The sequence below is a fragment of the Anopheles aquasalis genome, chromosome 3 (genome assembly GCF_943734665.1).
Source record: "Anopheles aquasalis chromosome 3, idAnoAquaMG_Q_19, whole genome shotgun sequence".
In the NCBI taxonomy this organism is placed as follows: domain Eukaryota; kingdom Metazoa; phylum Arthropoda; class Insecta; order Diptera; family Culicidae; genus Anopheles; species Anopheles aquasalis.
Genome location: NC_064878.1, coordinates 39,899,064 through 39,909,063, shown reverse-complemented (window position 1 = coordinate 39,909,063; position 10,000 = coordinate 39,899,064). Strand labels below are relative to the sequence as shown.

At 51.3% G+C, this 10,000-nt stretch overlaps 4 protein-coding genes across 5 annotated transcripts in view; 2 read left to right on the top strand and 2 right to left on the bottom strand.

Annotated features, from left to right (window-relative positions):
* LOC126575039 (D-glucuronyl C5-epimerase B) overlaps window positions 1-1,780 on the bottom strand; it is a 6,420-nt gene extending 4,640 nt beyond the window's left edge. Inside the window, exons 1-3 of one of the 2 annotated variants that reach the window (XM_050235533.1) lie at window positions 1,291-1,780; window positions 405-564; window positions 1-323 (exon numbers count right to left, since the gene is read on the bottom strand). The exon at window positions 1-323 is cut by the window's left edge and continues 1,114 nt beyond it. In XM_050235533.1, coding sequence (XP_050091490.1) covers window positions 1-323; window positions 405-564; window positions 1,291-1,335 — 528 coding nt within the window. In that variant the 5' untranslated portion in view covers window positions 1,336-1,780. Of the gene's footprint in view, window positions 565-1,290 lie in introns of both variants that reach the window. The other variant, XM_050235532.1, reaches the window with a different exon arrangement.
* Window positions 1,781-2,238: 458 nt separating this feature from the next.
* On the top strand, window positions 2,239-6,880 carry LOC126575035 (probable ATP-dependent RNA helicase DDX20). The gene is made up of 2 exons (XM_050235520.1): window positions 2,239-2,775; window positions 2,866-6,880. Exons 1-2 carry the CDS (start codon window positions 2,586-2,588, stop codon window positions 6,120-6,122), a joined length of 3,447 nt encoding a protein of 1,148 aa, XP_050091477.1. The 5' UTR covers window positions 2,239-2,585; the 3' UTR covers window positions 6,123-6,880.
* A 2-nt stretch (window positions 6,881-6,882) lies between these two features.
* LOC126575042 (post-GPI attachment to proteins factor 3) lies at window positions 6,883-8,924 on the bottom strand. The gene is made up of 5 exons (XM_050235535.1): window positions 8,650-8,924; window positions 8,428-8,585; window positions 7,945-8,359; window positions 7,679-7,883; window positions 6,883-7,600 (listed from the first exon to the last, which is right to left on the bottom strand). The coding sequence occupies exons 1-5, from the start codon at window positions 8,789-8,791 to the stop codon at window positions 7,522-7,524; spliced, it is 999 nt and encodes a 332-aa protein (XP_050091492.1). The 5' UTR covers window positions 8,792-8,924; the 3' UTR covers window positions 6,883-7,521.
* Window positions 8,925-9,041: 117 nt separating this feature from the next.
* The window catches only part of LOC126575043 (ras-related protein Rab-2A), a 5,088-nt gene continuing 4,129 nt past the window's right edge, over window positions 9,042-10,000 (top strand). Inside the window, exon 1 of the mRNA XM_050235536.1 lies at window positions 9,042-9,507. Within this exon, the coding sequence (XP_050091493.1) occupies window positions 9,462-9,507 (46 nt within the window). The 5' untranslated portion in view covers window positions 9,042-9,461. The remainder of the gene's footprint in view (window positions 9,508-10,000) is intronic.

The following is a 10,000-nucleotide window of genomic DNA, read 5'->3' as shown; positions in this document are numbered from 1 at the left end:
GCTTTCCCATTGCGTTGAAATCGGTACTCCTTCGAGCGCACTGATACACTTGACGCGGTCGCGCATCTCCACGTTGTAGTTCTCGAAGTACATGAAGATACCACGCGGATCGTAGGCACCCTTCGGGTAGTTGACCTTCCCGTAGCTGTGCGTCCAATCGAACCGTCGGCTACCGTCGACTACATTCAACGAACCGTACACATCAAAGTACTTCTGCAGAAAGGAGAACGGTAGATACACCTCCTCACCCTCCTTGCGACAACCGACCGCATACTCCTGATTGATAATGCAATCGATTTCCTCCGTCTGATCGAATGGATTGGCTGCGGAGGAGGGAAGAGACAGACAAATAAAGGTCAATATTAAAAATTTACGGTGTATTTGCATGTCGACGATGGACTTACCTCCTCCTTCGCCATTGTGCTGAATTGGCCACTTTGGTACCAGGCCCCGGCCAACGCCACAGTTTGCCCAGAGCGCGAAGGTTATCAGCGCCACCGTCACACACAAACTTATCAACAGGAACTTCAGGTTGAGCCTCATGATGACGAGAAAAAATCTGGTCTGCGAAAGGGAACGAAACATGATTTTAAAAATCCAAGTGCTGGGGCCAATCGAACGGGGAATAAAAAGGCAAAAATATCGCGTATCCTACCAACCAATCTTGCGTGAGTGGGCCGGTGTGGGCTCCGTAGTGCGTCACGATCTTGATTGCATCTATTTATCATATTTTCGTTCAATCAACCATCAATAACCTCACCTGCCGCACTGCTTTGCCCGAAATGCCGTCGAACGAACCCAGTGGAACGGTTTTCGCATGGCACGGTCAATAATCATAAATCATAGCCAGTAGCCACCAGCACCATCGCCTGGCGGTCCAGGGCAAACGAACCCACAGCAGGCCATAAGGAAGAGGGTTGGGGCTGAGTAGTTAGAATGTTTGGCAGAGAAGGAAGAGGATAGAAAGGAAACTGTTTTTCCGTTCGTAGCCTCCTTAGGCACTGCTAAGGAGATGCCAGAGAGATGCTTGTTTGTACTACATGCCGCTCCATAAAGAGCTCATATGTTAGCATAAGAATCGGAGTAGCCTGGGTGACAAATAATGAGCAATTATTCATGAATTCCCCACAGCAGGCAGGGATGATAGCGCGTATCACTAGCAAATCGTGAGTAGTGTTTCCTTGTTTTTTTTTTCTTAGTCAGCATGGTCTGGCGATAAATTTAGCCACCCAAAACAAACAACATCGGGGGCGGTAACACCCCCATCTCCACTCTTTTCTTTCCGGTTACCTTCTGATCTGCGGATGCGCCAGGGCCGTTTTTGAACGCCGTCATCGATCTCGGGGTTGCTGGTGGATCCTGGCGGTGAGAAGCACTTGCACACACGGAGCTCCGTCGGTCACGGAAAGGATTATCGCCCGAACTTATCGCCCTACACCCACTCTCAATTTGTCGTCGCGTGGCCACACCGTTTCAACAAAAGCCACGGTTACTAAGCGAACTGTGGCCTTCTTCATCGTTCCACCGGAGGATGCTTTAACCGATTCGAGGGGAACCTTTTTCCTCAAGGATTAAACTCGTCACTTTTTTTGTTGCCACTTTCCATCTGAATCGCTGCTGGCACCGCTGTTGGACACTGTCCCTGCCTTCACACGGCAACTCCTGAGGCCAGGCCGGGGACAAAAATGCCTGCAATTTTCAGCTGTGCAAGGATATCCGACAGAAAACTGTAGGCCAGCGCAAAATGTCCTGCCGCCCCGGAATCCTTCCAGGCGGTGGTGTTTTCCTCGCTTTTCCCACGACTCCTTTGACGTTTCTGCTGCCCAGATAGCAGAAGGGGGTTAATTCGGTTGTTTACATTTCGGAAAAACGGGGAAAATATCTTTGTTTTCTGGTTTTTCCTGCGTTTTACGCATTAATTAAAGACGCGGTGGAATAAGTGAACGTTATCAGCTCACAGAAGGTAAATTATCTCACAAACTGGAAACGGATTGCTGCACGTACCACGCTGGGGGTTAACTCAAGGCCTCGCTGAGACTGTTTCTACACTGCAAACAATCTTTTGAAGAAAATGGCTTTATTGATCAAAAGAGTTATTCTAGCCAAAATCCTGCCGAGAGAATAGCGCAAAACACATATTCAAAACGCCTGTATCAATGCCTAAAACAAGTTGCATATTTAGCCGTTTGTTTCTCGTGTGTACGTGCGTAGTGTAGAAACAGTCTGACAGCGAAAAAAGCGAGCGAGCGATCCGTGCGTGATGTGCACCATTTTCGGTAGTGCAGGAGAAAACAAAGTTTGCCCAGACCCGCAGAGTGAAACCAGCAGAGCGGCCTAGTTCGGGAAGTGCGAAAGATTCCTCCTTTACATCGAATCCCTTCGCAGCATCGGACATCTGCATCATCGGTGACCACGGTGAAGGCAGCATCTATTGCGTGTCATCTTGCGATACCACCACCCTGCGCCTGGTGGCGGAGGGCAGCTGGAGATAAATCAACAGTAAACACACGCGCGAGGGGAAACGGGGAAGATCCGCTGCCGGAACGAATCCACCGAGTCTCCGAGAGGACGGAATTACGCTCAACATGGCGTCCCCGCAGCAGGATGAGAACAGCGAAGAGAAGCCCCGGACGGAGGATGTGATTATGGAACAGCCGGTCCGTTTCAGCTATATGCACATGTCGGAGCCCGTGCGCAATGCCCTCAGTAAAAATGGCTACACGCTGGCATCTCCCATACAGGCTCGAGCCGTTCCGCTGGCTTGCTGTTGCTTCGGTAAGTTGGTTGGAGGAGAGTTGGTCGGCCACCTGCCTCACTGCCAGAGCACGGACATTATCCTTTTCTCTTTCGCGACACTCGTTTCAGATTTACTCGTCCAGGCAAAGGCAGGAACTGGGAAAACGCTCGTCTTTGCGATCGCCATCGCGGAAACGCACAAACCGAACGTTGGCTTTCCCCAATCGCTCACCATCGTACCGACGCGTGAGGTGGCCGTACAGGTGGAAGGTGTGCTGAACAGGATCGGTGCGGAAGTTCCGAAATTCCAAGCCCGTAGCTTCATCGGTGGCATGGAGATCAGTGTGGACCGGAAGAATCTGCAAAACTGTTCGGCAGTCGTGGGTACGCCCGGCCGGTTACTGCATCTGATCAAAAGCAACGTACTGAACACCTCCTGCATCCGGACGCTCGTGCTGGACGAGGCGGACACACTGATCGATAAGAGTATGCGCGAGGACATACGGAAAATCATTAGCGCTCTGCCCGAGAAACGCCAAACGATCATATGCAGCGCCACGTTTTACAACAATCGCGATCGGGAGCTGTTGAAGTTCATGAACGAGAAGTACATCGCCGTTACACCGAAACGCGAGGTACCGATGCTGTACGGCATCAAGCAGTTTGTCCGCGAGCTACCACAGGAGAGTGACACTGTGAAGGATGTGATGGCGAAGGTGGCCGCTGTTTCCGAACTGTTTACCAGGATTCCCTTCCTGCAGTGTGTAGTGTTTGCGAACACGACGGCCAAGGCCGAAGCGTACTGTTTGTATCTGCGTAAGGCAGGCTGGCAACCGGAGCTTATCAATAGTGCGATGGAACAACGCTTGCGGTTGAAGGCGATGGACGATTTCCGTACGATCCGATCGCGCATTTTGGTAGCCACGAATCTGATCGCACGAGGAATCGACGTGGATAATCTCAATCTCGTAGTGAATGCCGATGTGCCAAAGGATCACGCTACGTATCTGCATCGGATTGGCCGGGCCGGGCGCTTCGGTACGCACGGGATCGCGGTGACGCTCGTGTCGGGTGTGAGCGATATGGAACGCTTTCGGCGCATACTGCACGATATAGGCGGTAACGAGATGTTTGCGCACCGGTTACCGGAAGCACCCGGTGGTGGGTTAGCGGAGCTGAAGGATGTTTGGAATTTCGCCGAGTACGGCAACAAGTACGAGAAATTGTATGCCTCCCAGATGGAGCAGGAAATTCGTGATCGCGACATCGATCAACTGTTCCTGAAAGCGATGAAAATGAATGGCACACAGGAGGCGGCGGCAACACAGGAGTCGGCGACGGTGGCTGCTGAGAAAACAACGAACGGCGATCGAGCGCCAAAGGGTGGCGGTGTGCGTAACAATAATGAGGAACCGACAAACCACACCAAACCACCACCGCCGCCGCCGCTAGATGATAGTCTGGAGAAATCAACCTCGGACGAGGAAACGGTGGTCGAGCTGGAACGCGCAACAAACGGCCAAGAAGCGGGTGGTGCGAAGCCAGTGAATGGATTCAGTAACGGCGAGAACAACGGGGTGGAAGAGAATGGCAATGTTTCGCCCGATGGTTCGAACAGTATTCAAAGCGGTGACAAACGGGTATCCGGGCCACGGAAGCAGGATTCACTGAATGGCAACAGTAAGAAGATGGGCGACCCCGGACGGCCCCCAGTGCCCAGCCCAGTGAACAATGCCGATGCGGACGATGATGACAAATCGTCGTCATCATCGTCCTCTTCGTCCTCTTCTGGCCATTCGCCAAAACCGGGTCCTTCGAGAAATGGTATTAAGGCACTGTCGCCCCTGCTGGTGGCTTCGGGTGCAGAACTGTCGAACGGGTTTACCGTTGCCACCACGAACGCCTCCTTAATCGAACCGATCGTGCTCGGTGTGCAGCAGCTAACGATGAACGAGATCATGATTGCTGGCGATGAGTCGGATGGGGGCAGCAGTAGCTCCTCGCTCAGCACGAACGTCACGGAGAAGGTTGAGGTTGGATCGGACTTTAATGCGCCACTAGCACGGCTTAGTCAAATACCGGACCCACGGGCAGATCGCCAGATCCGCTCGGTGGACTGTTCCGATCTCGAGCACAGCTCGGACAGTGAATCGAACGTAAACGAGTGCCCACCGTTCGAGACGAACAATGATGCACTGTTTGCGAAGATTATGGAACAGAAGGAACTGAACGTGGAGCAGCAGGAGCACCAGGTGCAGCTACATTCGATCGATGGTTGCAGTCTCGAAGTGCACGACGATACGATCAGCGATCGGGGGCTGTCCCGGAAAGGCTCAGTACCGGATGTCGTTCCGTCGGGCATTTCGTTGGATTCCTCGCGACTTCACAACCGCACAACGGCCGAAGTGGTCGATCATGGTGGCGATGTGCGTGGTATCGTTGATCGGCGCCCGGTGGACGAGCTCGATGGTGAGGAGATCGAGCTGAACTCGAACACGTGCGGCTCGAACCGTGGCTCACTGTTCGAGGACGAAGAGGACGACGATGATGACGACGAGGGGGACGATGTGGAGGATGTGATACAGGCGAAGATCCCGAAAAGGATTCGCTTCCAGCAGCAGCAGCACGATTCCCTCGAGCTCAACTCCAACACGGTCGGTTCAAACGTGGGCTCAACGCCGGAACCACCGGAAATGATCGATCAACCGATGCTGCTACCACTGCCCATCCCGATCGAGGCCGATCCCATCGATGAACCGCACGATGACATGGACGATGCGAGCTCGTACTCGTCCGAGTACGATAGTGATGGGTCGAACTCGTCCTTCTTCGACGATGTCGATCGCATCTCGGTTACGTCTGCCAAATCTACGCCCAAAGAGGCGGCCAATGAGCTGATGGCAACCGCTGGTCCTTCGGGAGGGCCACATAGTAGTGGCGCAGTTGCTACCGGCGGTAGCCTGGAGCAAATTGTGACCTCCAATCCGGTCTCGGTTGCACCATCACCACTGTTCGTCGGTGGCATTGCCGGAGTGCCGGGAGTGGTCGGGGTACTGCCAACGGCCAGCGGTCCAACAGTCATACCCTTGCCCACCAACCCACCAGTGATTCCCGTAAGCAATGTTGTCCCGCTAGAAGAAACGGAAACGGCCCTACCCCAAAGAGGAGCCGGTGGTGCTAGTGCCGCTCCGTTCCATCCCGGTACGGCACACTTTATGCGGCAACCAAATCGAACACCAACGCAGAGCCCGGATGTGCAGGCGACAGCCCTGTACCATCGCACGTACGCCCTCTGGAGCAACCAGTACTGGAACCAGCTGACACAAATCAACGATTACGTTCGGTTTTCGAGCTACGCACGGCGCAATACTTACCGAAGCCCTTAGAGCAAGCGAAGGATGAGGGCATGCGAGGAAGCAGTATAGGGAATGCATGCAAATTTTAAATTTGTGATGTGAACTAATCGCGCGCAGGTCAACTGTGGGTGCTATTTACCGTTGTTGGCTTGATCACTTGGCCACACTTGGGTGCGGTCGTTTGATCAGTCGCAGATGATCGCAGAGACATTCTTATACTTACACAGGAAAAAAAAAACACAAGCATGCAAACATATATTTATATATATATCACAAAAAAAAGACTCGCCTCGCACTAACCTTCGCTGTAGCGTTGTGCGCTTAGTGCTTTCGTTCTGCTGCATTGCGCGGTGCGCGTTCTCTGCAATCCCTGCAATCTGCTGCATCCCAGAGACAGAGACAGATTGCAACAGCAACATCAGCAACATATTATCCTGCGCTCCCCATGTTGTGTAGTGTGTCGCGCGAGTCTTGCTCGAGCTTTAAGCAAATCTCTAGACTCTAAGAGTGGGAGGGTCGGGGGAGCAAAAACGGGAAGCAACCAGCAGAGAGGACACCGGTGATGTTTCTCAACACGTGTTAAGTGGATAGAAGTTTGTCTAGGATCGTTTGCGATCGTTTAAGTATAAAGTATCTATTTTTTACCCTTGTTTTGCCTGGAATATTATCGTGTTTTTTGCTCTGTTTGTTTATTTAACACACTGCAACGTGCAGCGCTAAACTAACAATGAACTCTACATGTAAACGGCATGAAATTATGCGCGGAAATAAACCAATGTACACCATCATCTCAACCACTTTTTGTTAAATAATTTATTTAGAATAGAAATTCACATGGTTAAACTGTGTATAACTGGTCCTATTCTATCGTACCACCATCATCGGACGACACTGGTGTGCAAGTGAAATGGTGTTTAAATAGTAGTTTCCATACAACAACTTTTCCAATAAATATGCTGCACAATATCTACTGCCTATTGGCTTTGCACCGTGCCTGGTGGCCCTGGCATGACTAGAAACGTCGCGACACGGTTATGTTGAGTGCAGCTAAGACTTTCACTCGGGAATGCATTTCGAGAGCAGCACACAATTGACATACTTCCCTGACTCTACTTCGAGGACCTGTGACTCACTGCTTCTTCGCTTATCCAGTACATTACAGTTATCGTAATTTTGGCAAACCGTTGCTATCGTTGACTGACGGTGTAATTTAGGAATAAGTAGTAGTTCGTATTTGACCGAAAAAACCCGTTCATTGCGTAAGGAACACCTAGCTAGAGTATGGTAAGTATATAAGACAAACTTTGTAAATGCGATCAATGGCTGTTTTTCAGCTACCGATCGCGTGCCTATCCTACCGACGACGCACGTACCACTTGAATAAACGTATTATTGTCATGGGCCCAGGAGGATGTGGAGAGCTAGTGTTTTAGAGTAGCTTCCGGTTTTCCTCGTCCTCACTAAGCGCCATTTCCTTTCGTAGTGATTTACAGTCTTCAATGATAAAACTGCAAAGAGCAGAACAATAGAAAAAATAGATTAGCCAATGAGCGATGATGCAAGCGATCCGGTGGGGTTAAGTTTACCTATAGAACAGTACAGTGAGTGGTGCCGTTACCAGATGCCATATTGAGTGCGCATCAAAGGTCCACAGTATCGGTGGGAAATCGTTTACCTCCAGCAAGAGCGCCAACGTGGCCAGCACGACGAACAGGAAACACTTCCAAACATAACGACGCTTTCTGCGCTGCATCAAGCACCACAGCATCCATCCGATGGCACCGGTCATTCCTGTGGGGCAGAAACATACAGATTACAACAGTTGCCGGCCAGAGACCATTCCGCAACATACCGGTAACAATGTTTGCCTTCATATTGTACGAATAATCGAATCGCCCAATGCTAAGATACGAAAAGTGGTTAATGAAAAAGAATAAACAGAGCGTGCTGAAGGTGCCGCGCACGAGCAGTGGCCACCGGTGTATCATCCGTATCACCATACAGTGCAGCGAGGCAAGCACCATCGAATAAGCGAACGTATAATCCAGCAGCTCGGTAACGGGGAAGTCGCGGGTATGAAAGATCGCCGACCAAACCCACGCGTTGAGGCAGATGTAGGAAAACACTCGCCATTCCAAAAACATTGGGCTATCGGGACGGACCTCTCGCTTAAACCGTTGCATCATTTTGTAGTGCGTCGCGAGATTGGCTATGGAAAACAGTACCGAGGCCGGTTCCTGCATGCCAAGAAACCGCACAAACGGCCACTGAAACGAGAGCAGGAAGAGGTCAATAAGCGGTAGCTACCAGAGGGCTCGTTGGGTGGCGCACTAACTTTCCCATAAAACTGGGGAGTGGTCCAGTTACGGTTGTGGAAAGCGTTGGTCGTCTTCCACATGCATTCGTAGCCGCACTCGTCGAAGCACGTCCACAGCAGCAATTTATTGATCGGATTATGCTTCCACTGCAGCTCCCGCGTGTACGAGATACCGGCTGAAAGGGAAGGAACACAATAATACACCAACCCTCTTCGGGATGAAAGGCCACCGTTACTTACTCTCGGTGCAGTTGTCTAGGGTGCAAAATTTTAAACAATTCTGATAGTACTGGCTACGATCGCCGCCGGAAGCGAAAATGAGCCGGAAGAAATAAATCAGCAGCAGGACGAGCGCCAACGCAGCCATCCGATACCGCGTCATGGTGCCGTTGTTCCTGCGATATTCCTACGGCGTGATCCTGCCGTACGTTAAGCCAGGATTACAGCGCAATTAAGATAAGCCGAGCACACGTGAAAAGAAGAATATTTTACGGCAGGCGTGATAAAGGATCCGATTTCCGATAAGGCGATATCGACTTGTTTTGGTTTTGTTTTTTTTGCGGCCTGTTTATAACACCCGGTTCGTTACCGGTCTTTCCGTGAAATTTGACAGAAATCTTGGCAACACTGAACCGCGAGCCCAAAAAGTCTGCTCTCGTCTCGAAAATCGTGTGTTTTTGAACAAAGAAATCCGTGTGCAATCGGTGCCGAATCGAATATTCTGCGTCGCCCAACAATAGTAGAGTGGTTCGATCAACAAATCCCGTGAATCCCTCCCCTGATCGGTACGCGGGGCATAACTCTTCCCGGATCGCTCTTTGCCCCTCCGTGAACGTGCATTGTTGTTGTTTCCGTCGCAGCAGTCACAGCTCGGGAGTGAAAAATCCGTGTGAAAACCGAAAATTTCCATCGTTATCGGCCACCAACCCGCCGTGACGTGATAACAGATTGTCGCAAGGCCAGCCTCGGAACCGTTTTTGCCACCATCCAAGGACGTGCACAGGAGCACCAGCTTCCTTCGATCGCAGCCGTAAACCAACAACGCAAAAAAGATGTCGTACGCATATTTGTTCAAGTACATCATCATCGGAGACACAGGTAATTCCGCCGTCGAACACGGCCACGACGATGTGCTAATCTCCCGAAAACATACGGAAGCAGCAGCACTGCGCGCGGGGGTGGCATTTTCACTTTTCCTGTAGGTGTGATTCAATTTGCATGGCGTAGGCGTTGAAGCCTTCGCTGTGTCCGCGCAGGCGGAGGAAAAGGATCCTCCCTGGCAGCGGCTTCATCTTGTTTCATTTGCAAAAGACGGAATAATGAGAAATTAATTCGTTCCCTTCGTCTTCCGCTTCCGCATCCGCAAGCCATGGATGAGAGATATGCTGAGAAGGCACCGCGCAACCTCATTGATGATGACGACAGGCAGGCAGATGGACGGGCAGACGGACGGGCCGACAGGGCAGAAAATAATCGATAATTTTTCGTCATCAACCGCACACGCTCGGATCCTGTTACGACGATAAGCCCTGCTAGCCACAGGCATCGCGGGCTGGTGCGTGCGTGCTTGCTTGCTGTCCATATGGTAAAG

What these genes read in the sequence shown, in the direction of transcription:
- LOC126575035 (XM_050235520.1), top strand. Translation starts at nt 2,586, where the DNA reads ATGGCGTCCCCGCAGCAGGATGAGAACAGCGAAGAGAAGCCCCGGACG. An exon ending in GCTGGCTTGCTGTTGCTTCG is followed by an intron (nt 2,776 to 2,865) that starts GTAAGTTGGTTG and finishes CACTCGTTTCAG; the next exon opens with ATTTACTCGTCCAGGCAAAG.
- LOC126575042 (XM_050235535.1), bottom strand. Translation starts at nt 8,791, where the DNA reads ATGACGCGGTATCGGATGGCTGCGTTGGCGCTCGTCCTGCTGCTGATT. An exon ending in CCTAGACAACTGCACCGAGA is followed by an intron (nt 8,586 to 8,649) that starts GTAAGTAACGGT and finishes CTTCCCTTTCAG; the next exon opens with CCGGTATCTCGTACACGCGG. An exon ending in CTCACTGTACTGTTCTATAG is followed by an intron (nt 7,601 to 7,678) that starts GTAAACTTAACC and finishes TGCTCTTTGCAG; the next exon opens with TTTTATCATTGAAGACTGTA.